The 13402-nt window shown below is 39.6% G+C and overlaps 1 protein-coding gene and 1 pseudogene across 6 annotated transcripts in view; one reads left to right on the plus strand and one right to left on the minus strand.

Moving 5' to 3' along the window:
• Nucleotides 1-13402, minus strand: part of PPP1R21 (protein phosphatase 1 regulatory subunit 21) — a 79380-nt gene that overhangs the window by 49939 nt on the left and 16039 nt on the right. For 4 of the 6 annotated variants that reach the window (XR_015136975.1, XM_086326978.1, XM_086326979.1 and 1 more), the window contains exons 3-7: nucleotides 11560-11706; nucleotides 4613-4714; nucleotides 3192-3356; nucleotides 2573-2631; nucleotides 1298-1392 (exon numbers count right to left, since the gene is read on the minus strand). Coding sequence is in view for 3 of the 6 variants with exons in the window: in XM_086326978.1 (XP_086183104.1) it covers nucleotides 1298-1392; nucleotides 2573-2631; nucleotides 3192-3356; nucleotides 4613-4714; nucleotides 11560-11706 (568 nt within the window). In the remaining 3 variants the exon portion in view is untranslated. The remainder of the gene's footprint in view (nucleotides 1-1297; nucleotides 1393-2572; nucleotides 2632-3191; nucleotides 3357-4612; nucleotides 4715-11559; nucleotides 11707-13402) is intronic. The other 2 variants (XM_086326981.1, XM_086326982.1) reach the window with 1 other exon arrangement.
• Nucleotides 10335-10814, plus strand: LOC147363339 (ATP synthase F(0) complex subunit C1, mitochondrial pseudogene; annotated as a pseudogene).

Genomic DNA, 13402 nt, shown 5'->3' on the forward strand with positions numbered 1-13402 from the left:
GGACTATAAATTCCTTGAGGGTAGAGATTTTTGTCTTATACATTTTTGCATATCCTATGCAAAATTTAGATCTTCAGCAAATAATCTCTAAATATTTCAGAACTAAAAGTAGTAACTCTACTTGTGAAATGATAAAGACCTAAAATAGGGTGACAACTAGTACTGGAAAAGAAAGGATAAACCCAAAGAGATTCAGACGGAAATGATTAGAATGTGATGACTAAGGATTAAGGAGCAAATGAAACGTCAAGGATTCAAGTCTAGTGGATCAAAGTATGCTGATACTATTTACATTAATGTAGAAAGCAGTAACAGGTGTTGTTTTCAGAGGAATTTAGGTTTTTCATATGATAATGACATATGCTGATTTCAGTTTTAGAACAAACTGCTATTTTTGTCTTTTCTTCCCTCTTTTTTTAGGTCTTTCCTAAGAAAAATTGAGAAGTCAAAAATTAATTTCAATCATATAATTGTAAAAAAGAAAATGTATACCACATTGAATTTAAGTTTCAAACCGTTTTCTTTGTCTTTAAGATTTTGACTTAATACTTGGGCTTCCCTGGTAGTTCAGAAAGTAAGAATCTGCTTGTAGTGCAGGAGACCTGGGTTTGATCCCTGGGTCAGGAAGATTACCCTGGAGAAGGGAATGGCTACCCTCTCCAGTATTCTTGCCTGGTGAGTTCAATGGACAGAGGAGCCTGGTGGGCTACAGTCCATGGGGTTGAAAAGAGTCGAACACGACAAAGTGACTAACACTTTCAAACACATACACAGAAGTCAATTTTCTTTTAAAGTTCTCTTTGGTGCTCTTGGTTATGTAAATTACCAGAGCCTTCCCAGGATGAGGGGGAAGCAGGCATACCCAAGTCAGCTCTGGAACTAGCGCTGCGCATTGTCCAAAGGGCAGGAGATATCTGACAGAGAAGATTCACCTCCCACCCATCCCCTTACTCCTCTTCCACCTTGCCGTCCATTGTGATCAGCATTTCTTGTACAAGTATTCAGGTACTTTATGTGCACAGGCTGGTTTTCACGTTGGGATATGTTAAATACATGCAATTGAAAAATGTAGCTTTGGGCTTTTTCCAAGAAGACTAGCTTCAGAATAGTTATGTGACAACTTAAAATCTCCCTATGAGACATGAGGGTGAAAGCTGATCAAAAGGACAAAAAGAAAGCAACCCTCTGTTGGGCGAGAGAGGTTTTCAGCCAAGTACATTAGAAACTATTTTAATAAGATGGCTATCCTAAAGAAGTTCAGAGTTGCAAATAATGGAAAACTATACATAATACCTACTTGTATCATTAAAAGGTACTTTCTCACTGATGATTGATAAAGATTCTTCTAATCTACTTGACAAATCTTCATGAAGATTCTTTAACTGTAACTGACTGAAAGAAAAAATACAAAACCATATGATCAACATTTGCATGTTACCTCAATAGCTGGTATCAGGCTTTCAGACTGACAGGCTTATCTGACATCTGTATACCCTTGGTAGTAGAGAGTTGTTTAAAAAAAAAATGAAGATAAGAAAAATACTAAGTCTTGATTTTAAAGCCCTTGAGACTCCTGCTGAATAACTGGAAGTTGCAAAGAATTTATCACAGTCCCACTATCTTATACAATTTTAAGTTTATTTCCCCAAGCTCAAAATCATCTTAGAGCCATTTCAAACTTATAGATTTTTCTCTTTATAACACAAGTATTTGTTCAAGTATAACAGTAAAATTTTTTAAAGTATTATAGCAGATTTTTACCTTGAGCTCAAAATCTGATCATTTTTGGTTTTGATTCAATTAAGAGTATAGGTACATCATGCATTTTCAGTACAACTAAATTGAAGAAGTTCACTTGATTGATCCTATCAAAACCTAAAATATGTCATTTATCAAATAAATGTTGGCACATGCTCTTACCATCCAGAGATAAGTAATATTTTAACAAGTAAATATCTCCACATTAGATTACACAACCTCATTTTATTTAAAAGGTACCATTTTATTAAAATGTTGGGCTTCCCTGGTGGCTCAGCAGTAAAGAATCTGCCTACATGCAGGAGACATAGGACATGTGAGTTCAATCCCTGAGTCAGGAAGATCCCCTGGAGAAGGAAATGGCAAACCACTCCAGTATTCTCACCTGGGAAATCCCATGGATGGAGGAGCCTGGCGAGCTACAGTCCCTGGGGTCTCTAAGAGTCAGACACCACTTAGCAACTAAACATTAAAAGGCTGACACCACGATCAACAGTCAGTTTTCCTGCCTTGGACTATGAGAAGACCGTCTCTTTAGAGCAGTCTGCCCCAGAAAGCACCCAGTCCTCGGTGCAGGCGCCCCAGAATGGTATCTGCCACGCCAGAACATCTGCAGGCTGAGGACTGCTGCACAAGCCACTCTGCCAAGAATTTTTAAGGTCCCAGAGATAAAAGAACTGAAAAGGCCCCTAGAAATGACCTACTTCTGTCTCACTGCAAATGTGAGAAAATTGAGACAGAGAAGCTGCTAAACCAAAATTCAGGTCTTCTGATTCTCACTTCAGGGCCCCTTGGAATTCACATTTCCACATACCATTCTTCTGTCCGAAGTCGACATTCCTTGGCCTCCTTTTCTAGAGTCTGAGATTTTACCTAAATTTTAGAAGGAAAAGAAAAGCATAGCACAGGGAACTCTACTCAATGGTCTGTAATAACTTATATGGGGAAAAAAATCTGAAAAAGAATGACTATATGTATATGTATAACTGAATCACTTTGCTGAACACTTGAAACTAAGACAACATTGTATATCAACTATATTCCAATAAAATTTTTAAAAATAAAAAATAAACTATGCCAAACTATATTCCTTGGCTTTCCATTTTGAAATCCTGGAAGTGGTGAAAAATTTTTTCTACTCTTTTTTCTTTTTGGTTTTCCCCTATAAATTTTATATAGCTATTCATTTGAAACTGTGTTCTGTTTGCTAGAAATGTGGTATGACAACCACTATTAGCCAAAATTATATGCATATCTGTCCGTGAGAAAAAAAGAAAAGCAGATGAATCAGGCCACAGATGACAACACGCTGAGTAGACACTGTAGGCTGCAGTCCTGCCTTGAGTGCCTAACTTCTGTTCTCCAAAGCAGGCAGACGATTTACAAAAGCCCAGACTATTTCTGAACAAGCTCTCACCAACAGCGGGGCTTACCTCTAGTTTAGCCTTGTCGTTCTGCAGTTTCTCGATGGTCTCCATGTACTTCCGCGTCAGGCCATCGACCACGGCCTGGTGCTGAGCCGCCTCCATTTCCAGAGTGGACAGCCGACTCCTCAGCTCCGCTTCCACGTGCTTGTGCTGCTCATCAGCTTCAAAAAACTGAAAAGAAAAGATCACGTCTTCTTCTCAGAACCTCCTCATACACACAAATGAAGAGCAAACAATGGCAGTGACTGATCATTGAGTGACTTCCATAAGGTTCCATATGCTCAGTGTGCGAAACTGCACAGGCAAGAGCTCACTGGATCCTCACAGTAGGTCAGATGCAGTGTTACTTGCAGACCCTCCTTTACAGACGGGGAACCTGAAGCTTCAAGGGGCTACCTAACTATCAACTGTTTCACAGGCACAAACAGACTTCAAAGCCTACATTTCTTCCCCAACCTATCTCATGGACTTCTATTTCAACCTACCTCTGGCACACGGAGAACTAACTCAACTGACCAGTTGAGCACAACTCTTGCTATACTGTTATGCGAACTTCTACAATTAAATAATCAAAATTCAAACAGATGTTACTCCTGTATAACATACTCCTGTGTAATGTAAAGCTCCTTTCCTTAATGAGAATCCTAGCCTATCCCTTCTCCAACAGATCTTCCTGACTCAGGAAATGAACCAGGATCTCCTGCATTGCAGGTGGATTCTTTACCAACCGAGCTATCAGGGAAGCCCAATGAGAATTCAACAGTAATTAAGAATTATGACTACTTCACACAAAATTCATGAGGTCAAAAGTTCATTTTGTAAACATTTTCAAACACTAAGAATGAAAATTTATTTTCCACTGTTTGATTATGCTCACCATTTCACACAAGAAAAAACAGGAGGCAGAGTTGAATACACTATACTATGACTCTTAAAATATGCTGACTGTTTTGGAGTAGACATTGATTACTCAACATTCCATAAATATCTGAAGGCGTGCCATGAGTGAGGCCGTTCTGAGGCTGGGCAGAAAAAGTGACATGGTCTGTACCCTAGTGAGACCTTACAGACTAAAAGGGAAACAGACAAAAACCAACTGTCACAAATTAAAATGATAAGCCCCATCTAAATAATCCATCTAAACATGTCCTATATAAAAGGAAGAGTCCCCATTATACTTCTGTATCACTAACATATAAAGCTATTCAGCTGTTCTCTGAACAAGTGCATATTCAAAGCACACATCCGTATTAAAATGTGAGATCTTAGAAACGAATGAACGACAGTGACGTACATACCCACCAACCACAAGAAACGTTAAAACACCTACCCATATACAAAATACTCTATCCTGGGTTGTTTTTTCCACATTCCAGATCATACAACCCATTTTTTAACTCATACGGAAAAATAGAAGATTTTCTCACTTGTATATGCAACCGTTCATTCTCTTCTATCTTCTTTTGCAGGTCTTCATCAAAGACACTCTTCTGCTCTTGACTCAACTGAGAAGAAGATTCTCCACTTTTCTGATGGAAAGAATAAGTTATGTCCACATAACTGTCACCCTTTAGAGAAACATTCTAAGGTACACAGATTTTCTATCACCTTAGTAGCTTGTCTCTTCTATGTGTTCACGGCTGTCAAACAATCCTGCAAAAGGTATACAGTCCATCATTTAACTTTTCCTATGTGATATAAGTTGGAAATGCAAATACTGCAATGAGCAGAAAAGCTTAAAAGAGAGAGGAAAAAAAGAACAGATAAGGCTCACTATTCTTTGCAGATGAATTTGGGAGTAGTTGTGCTGGAAGACAGAGTAGATCCAGAAAGTCAGCAACATAAATATGTTAATAAATATCATTTTAACAATTGATCTCCTGGTTTAAAAAATGACAGTTTTAGCAATTCCATGAGTCTGAGTTGTTAAACTCCTTTAAGGAATTAACAGCATTCACAAAACTACATTTATACAAAAGTTCACATACATTTCTAATTTTAAAAAATACAGCCTATTATTACAGAGTGAAGTAAGCCAGAAAGAAAAACACCAATACAGTATACTAACGCATATATATGGAATTTAGAAAGATGCTAACAATAAGCCTGTGTACGAGACAGCAAAAGAAACACTGATGTATAGAACAGTCTTATGGACTCTGCTGCAGAGGGAGAGGGTGGGAAGATTTGGGAGAATGGCATTGAAACATGTACAATATCATGTATGAAATGAGTTCCCAGTCCAGGTTCGATACATGATACTGGATGCTTGGGGCTAGTGCACTGGGACGACCCAGAGGGATGGTATGGGGAGGGAGGAAGGAGGAGGGTTCAGGATGGGGAACACATGTATACCTGTGGCGGATTCATTTTGATATTTGGCAAAACTAATACATTTGTAAAGTTTAAAAATAAAATAAAATAAAAATACAAGATAAAGCTATTACAAATAAATAGAAGGAAAAAAGCACAAAACTACCAAAAATACATTCCTTTTGCCCTTATATCAATATTAACTTTTTCTACATAGAAGAATAGCACTATTTAAGAGCCAATAATGAACATTTGTTTTCATGGAATACACACAGAAATGACACTATTCAAGGGACAGCCTAACAATGAAACTGTTCAGACATCAGTCACCACCCTCCTCTGCCTTTCTTGTACTTCACTCCTCACTTAAAATGAAGTCACTTACTGATCCAACGTGAACCCACGATTAGAAGGCCCTCTGAAAATGGAGCAGCTATGTAATAAACAAATACATAAACACCAAATGTGAACACAAGACATACATTCACACAAGGAACACTGCTGAATGACATATTCTGGTTGTTCAGTAATTCCAAATTTGGAAAGTTTTTATTAAAACTAATTCAGAAGTAATTACACCTAAATCTACTGAAACAGCCCTGAGAGAGGATCTCATTAACCTGGGGATGAAATACAGATGGCTATTTCCCCTCCCCAAGCGTCTTCCAGAATTTCCACAGCATGTGTATTTTGACAAAGTTTTCCAAGTGATTCTGATACATATCTGTTTTGTACTCTCTGTTCCAATTTCAAGATAAAAAGGAAGTAGTCAAACAGGAGATGGCAAGAGTGAACATTGACATTTTAGTAGTCAGTGAACTAAAATGGACTGGAATGGGTGAATTTAACTCAGACGACCATTATATCTACTACTGTGGGCAAGAATCCCTTAAAAGAAATGGAGTAGCCATAGTTAACAAGAGTCCGAATCAAAAACGACAGAATGATCTCTGTTCGTTTCCAAGGCAAACCATTCAGTATCAGGGTAATCCAAGTCTAGGCCCCAACCACTAATGCTGAAGAAGCTGAAAGTTGAACGGTTCTATGAAAACCTTCAAGACCTTCTAGAACTAACACCCAAAAAAGATGTCCTTTTCATTATAGGGGACTGGAATGCAAAAGTAGGAAGTCAAGAGATACCTAGAGTAAGAGGCAAATTTGGTCTTGGAGTACAGAATGAAGCAGGGTAAAGGCTAACAGAGTTTTGCCAAGAGAACACGCTGGTCATAGCAAACAGCCTCTGCCAATGACACTCCCATTCAACACATGGACATTGCCAGATGGTCAATACTGAAATCAGACTGATTATATTCTTTGCAGTCAAAGATGGAGAAACTCTATATAGTCAGCAAAAACAAGACTGGGAGATGACTGTGGCTCAGATGATGAACTCCTTATTGCCAATATCAGACTTAAATTGAATAAAGTAGGGAAAACCACTAGACCATTCAGTTCAGTTCAGTTCAGTCGTTCAGTCGTATCCGACTCTTTGCAATCCCCATGAATTGCAGCACACCAGGCCTCCCTGTCCATCACCAACTCCCGGAGTTCACTCAAACTCATGTCCATCGAGTCAGTGATGCCATCCAGCCATCACATCTTCTGTTGTCCCCTTCTCCTCAATCCCTTGACCCCAATCCTTCCCAGCATCAGAGTCTTTTCCAATGAGTCAACTCTTCGCATGAGGTAGCCTAAGTATTGAAGTTTCAGCTTTAACATCAGGCCTTCCAAAGAACACCCAGGACTAATCTCCTTTAGAATGGACTGGTTGGATCTCCTTGCAGTCCAAGGGACTCTCAAGAGTCTTCTCCAACACCACAGTTCAAAAGCATCAATTCTTCGGCGCTCAGCTTTTATCACAGTCCAATTCTCACATCCATACATGACCACTGGAAAAACCATAGCTTTGACCAGACGGACCTTTGTTGGCAAAGTAATGTCTCCGCTTTTTAATATGCTATCTAGGTTGGTCATAACTTTCCTTCCAAGGAGTATGCGTCCTTTAATTTCATGGCTGCAATCACCATCTGCAGTGATTTTGGAGCCCAAAAAAATAAAGTCTGACACTGTTTCCATTGTTTCCGCATCTACTTCCCATGAAGTGATGGGACCAGATGCCATGATCTTAGTTTTCTGAATGTTGAGCTTTATAACCTAAATCAAATCCCTTACGATTATAGAGTGGAAGTGACAAATAGATACAAGGAATTAGATCTGATAGACAGAGTGCCTGAAAAACTACGGACAGATGTTCGTGACACTGTATAGGAGGCAATGATCAAGATCATGCCCAAGAAAAAGAAATGCAAAAAGGCAAAATAGTTGTCTGAGGAGGCCTTACAAATAGCTGAGAAGAGAAGCTAAAGGCAAAGAAAAAAGGAAAGATATACCCATTTGAATGCACAGTTCCAAAGAACAGCAAGGAGAGATAAGAAAGCCTTCCTCACTGATCAATGCAAAGACATAGAGGAAAACAATAGAATGGGAAAGACTAGAGACCTTTTCAAGTAAATTAGAGACACCAAGGGCACATTTCATGCAAAGATGGGCACAGTAAAGGACAGAAATGGTATGGACCTAACAGAAGCAGAAGATATTAAGAAGAGGTGGCAGGAATACACAGAAGAACTATACAAAAAAGATCTTCACAACCCAGATAACAATGATGGTGTGACCACTTATCTAGAGCCAGACATCCTGGAATGTGAACTCAAGTGGGCCTTAGAAAGCATCACCACAAACAAAGCTAGTGGAGGTGATGGAATTCCAGTCGAGCAATTTCAAATCCTAAAAGATGATGCTGTTAAAGTGCTGCCCTCAACATGTCAGCAAATTTAGAAAACATGTGACAAAATTAGCAACATGTCAGTGGCCACAGGACTGGAAAAGGTCAGTTTTCATTCCAATCCCAAAGAAAGGCAATGCCAAAGAATGCTCAAACTACTGCACAACTGCACTCATCTCACACGCTAGTAAAGTAATGCTCAGAATTCTCCAATCCAGGCTTCAGCAATACGTGAACTGTGAACTTCCTGATGTTCAAGCTGGTTTTAGAAAAGGCAGAGGAACCACAGATCAAAGTGCCAACATCTGCTGGATCATTGAAAAAGCAAGAGAGTTCCAGAAAAACATCTATTTCTGCTTTATTAACTATGCCAAAGCCTTTGACTGTGTGGATCATAATAAACTGTGGAAAATTCTGAAGGAGATGGGAATACCAGAACACGTGACCTGTCTCTTGAGAAATCTGTATGCAGGTCAGGAATCAATAATTAGAACTGGACATGGAACAACAGACTAGTTCCAAATCAGGAAAGGAGTATGTCAAGGCTGCATACTGTCACCCTGCTTATTTAACTTCTATGCAGAGTACATTGTGAGAAATGCAGGACTGGATAAAGCACAAGCTGGAATCAAGATTGCCGGGAGAAATATCAATAAATTCAGATATGCAGATGACACCACCCTTGTGGCAGAACGCAAAGAACTAAAGAGCCTCTTGAGGAAAGTGAAAGAGGAGAGTGAAGTTGGCTTAAAACTCAACATTCAGAAAACTAAGATCATGGCATCTGGTCTCATCACTTCATGGCAGATAGATGGGGAAACAATAGAAACAGTGAGAGACTTTATTTTCTTGGGCTCCAAAATCACTGCAGATGGTAACTGCAGCCATGAAATTAAAAGATGCTTACTTCTTGGAAGAAAAGCTATGACCAACCTAGATAGCATATTAAAAAGCAGAGACATTACTTTGCCAGCAAAGGTCTGTCTAGTCACAGCTATGGTTTTTCTAGTAGTCATGTATGGATGTGAGAGTTGGACTATAAAGAAAGCTGAATGCTGAAGAATTGATGCTTTTCAACTGTCGTGTTGGAGAAGATTCTCAAGCGTCTATTGCACTGCAAGGCGATCCAACCAGTCCATCCTGAAGGAAATCCGTCCTGAATATTCATTGGAAGGACTGATGCTGAAGCTGAAACTGCAATACTTTGGCTTCCTGATATGAAAAACTGACTCACTTGAAAAGACCCTGATGCTGGGAAAGATTGAAGGCAGGCAGAGAAGGGTATGACAGAGAATGCGATGGTTGGATGGCATCACCAACTCAATGGACATGAGTTTGAGTTAGCTTCAGGAGTTGGTGATGGACAGGGAAGCCTGGCGTGCAGTAGTTCATGGGGTCACAAAGAGTCAGACACAACTGAGTGACTAAACTGAACTGTTCCCCACTTACCTGAAAAATTACCACTCTGGAGAATTCTTCCATGGAGGGGAAATGAGACGTAATTATGTCACCATGTCCATCATATCCACATACAGTCCCGGGTACTTTACATGATCTCATTTAATCCTGACAACAAACCTGAAAGTCTTTCCCACAACTGAGGCTGCAAGGCTAAAAACTTGCCTAAGGTCATAGACCTACAAATGGAAGACAAAGAGTCCAAATCTGGGCTCAGCTCCAAAGCCTGCACTCTTTCCTCCCCACACACTGCTTCAGAGTTACTGTGAACCTTCTTCCCTCCAACCATTTGTCATCATTGCCTCAGTCCACACATTTTTGGGGTGCTGTCCAAGACTTTTAAAGACTCAGTCCCTAGCTTCTGCCCTTGAAAAAAGAAGCAACTTCTTAACCACAGTATGATCAAAAGTATCAGATCATCCATCTTAGATCAATCAGAATCTCACCTCACTATATAAAACCAGAAGGGAAAGAAGTTTATATTTACACCTGGGGACTTAAAGAGAAACACTGTGTTTAAAGGTAAAGCTTAGCACACTCCAGTATCGGGCATGACCTGAAGTCGAAGCAGGAGGGGTGGGTAGGTGACCTCCATGGAGCTTCATGTAGTGAAGAGAATGAGTAAGACGAGCATCAGACAGAAGAGTAAAAGCCAAGAGACTGAAAAAACACAGACCACCAGGGCACTACTCATTCCTCCTGCTCTGATCCACTCTTCGACCAGGGTCCCATCAGGCCTTTGCCTCCTTCCTGAGTAGGCCAGAGATATCAACTGAACAGCCTTCCCACAGCAGTGTCCCACTCCAGGTGGCCAGGCAGGAGTACCAGACCAGTGTTTTCTCCTGGGATATTGACACAGCAGCCAAGTTTATTGGCTTTGGGGCTGCCACGGTTGGTGTGGCTGGCTCAGGGCTGGCACTGGAGCACTGTTTGGCAGCTTGATCATTGGCTATGCCAGGAACCCATCTCTGAAGCAGCAGCTCTTCTCCTAGGCTCTTTTGGGCTTTGCCTTGTCTGAGGCTGTGGAGCTCCTCTGTTTAACGGTTGCCTTTCTCATCATCTTTGCCATGTGAACCTCCACGGAGGTCACCTACCTATCCCTGCTGCTCCAGGCCATGCCTGGTGGTGGAATGTGCTAAGCTTTACCATTAAACACAATGTTTCTCTAAAATAACAAACAAACAAACAAACAAAACACACACAAACTGAACTCCTAACAATAAAAACAAAGAAAATACATCTGCAGCAAACTTATAAGCCTCATGTATGAGTACTTCAACTGCCACTTCCATAGAGAGTGCTTCATGTGGACAGCGCTTCTCATTCTATCTGCCCTACCTTGAGTTAAATGGCAGCTTAGTATAACTAAAAAAAAACAGTAATTTTGACCAATGTGAGATATACTATTCATTTTTCTTAGCCACTAAATCAACTATGTGCATGCTGGTTTCTCATAAACTCTTGAAAACTCATTTCCATGTGAAAATGGCTCTAATGCTCCGCGGTCCATGGGATTTTCCAGGCAAGAATACTGGAGTGGGCTGCCATTTCCTTCTCCAGGGGATCTTCCCAACCCAGGGATCGAACCCGGGTCTCCTGCATTGCAGACAGACGCTTTACCATCTGAACCACTAGGGAAGCCCAATAAATACTTAGTATACATTAATAATAAATGTTTGCTTTCTGGACCCAATAACCAGGTGTAATAAACAGACCTTTAGAGTATTTGGAGGCGAGGTCTTCTGCTAAAACCAGGGTGGCCTGGAGATGTCGGCACCTAATGGCAAGGTCCCCCTACCTTGTTTTGACTTGACCTACCTTGTTTTTCTTGCCTCGGGGTTCACTTAGAGCCAGTTCATCTTGAAGGAGCTCGACCCTTTTGGCAAGCTGCAGATTTCGGAATGTCAAACTGTCCATTTCCTGCTGCAGTTTCCTCAGTGATTGATCCTTCATTTTCAGCTGTTCCTACATCAATGTGAAAACAGACCATTACTTGTAATTTAGTCTTAACATTTAAAAATAATGAAAAAAAATTTTTTTGTTTCACCAAAATATAATCAAAACCTCTTTCTTTAAGGAATTAAAGTTATATGTTTATCATTCTAGTTCCTATGTTTTTTTAGCTCTGTTTGGTGACAATTTCACTTTCTGGTCCAATCAAGCAAATTTAAAAATAAAGCTAAAGAGTATACTACTGAAGTAACATTGATCAACTTAAATATCCACAACAACACGCTTTTATATAATGTTGTTATTCATGTGTTTGGTGGTGAGGAGTCACAAAGTCTGAGGCTACAATTTTATAAATTTGAAATTTTAATGAGAACCTCAGACTCACTGATGATGCCCTTCAGGTAAGCAAGAATGGAAGAAATATATTTGTATTCACTTTTTCCTATAAATCCTCCTTGAATTTAAGTCAGTCAAAATGAAGTCTTTTCAATACTCTTTAACTTTAAATTATTCTGATCTGTCAAAGACAAAAATCAAATCAAACAAAAAATCTTTGTTATTATCCTAACAAAGAATATTCTCAGTTCACTTTAAAGTGAAAATAGGAACAAAATCTAAAATGTAAACAACACGTCTTCTACTGACCACGCTGTACTGTGTATATCACAACAAGCTAAGAAAATGGGAAACGAGAAATATTTAGTTTCACTCTATTTTTAAAAATAATATTATTCTAACTATATTTTCCTTACGACATTCTGGTAACTTTGTGTTCACTCGTAATCAAACACAAACGGCTATACACTACCATAAACTGAAAGATCTGTACATTTACTTTACCTTCATTGAGAAACCACTATAAAGCTAAGAGAGGTCAAGTTTTAATGAACAGGGGATTTTTTTAATTGGAGGATAATTGCTTTACAATGTTGTGGTGGTCTCTGCCATACATCAACTGAATCAGTCATAAGTGCATATATATCCCGTCCCCCTTAAGCCCCCCTCTCCCACTCCATTCCCCGCTCCCGGTTGTCAGTAGAGCACCAGGCTGGGCTCCCTGTGTTTTAGAGCAGCTTCCTGCTAGTTACCTATTCTACACGTGATAGTGCATATATATGTCAATGCTACTTTCCCAATTTTGAATAGTGGATTTTGAAACAGCAACCTAAAAACGAGAGCCTAGTTCTGCGATCTGCTGACATTATTTGCATGTTGAGGGCATAGCTAGAGGGGTAGAATATGTTTCCATTAAAGAGAAAAAAAATTTCCTTTTTTATTTTTTGTTTACTAAGTCCTTAATGTTTGCTTGAAGTTCAATGGTAAACATAGGCCCAGCCCATGTCCAAATTATTTTATATTTCAATTTAAGGAAACTCAAATCAATAAATGCTCATTGCATCTAATAACTCACTGAAGATACAAATCTAATATAATCAAAATGCTGACTGCAATGCACAGTTCAATTAAAAGTAATCTCTTTACATCCTTATAATTAATTAATCACTAGGTGACTAATATTCCCCATTAACCAATCATTGATTTCGGAAGACATCCATCCCAATCTCTCTATAAATCCTAGTTCCTGCAATGACAGTGATGACAGTGGCATGTGCCCGCACAGGGTCGTTGTGAAAACTGAGAACACGGGTGCAAGGTGCTGAGTGCAACGCCTGCCTGACACACGGCGAGCACTCAGTGAGAGGGTCTG

Source organism: Bos grunniens, chromosome 11, assembly GCF_055505025.1.
Source record: "Bos grunniens cultivar Pamir isolate PY7600 chromosome 11, Bosgru_T2T1.0, whole genome shotgun sequence".
In the NCBI taxonomy this organism is placed as follows: Eukaryota; Metazoa; Chordata; class Mammalia; order Artiodactyla; family Bovidae; genus Bos; species Bos grunniens.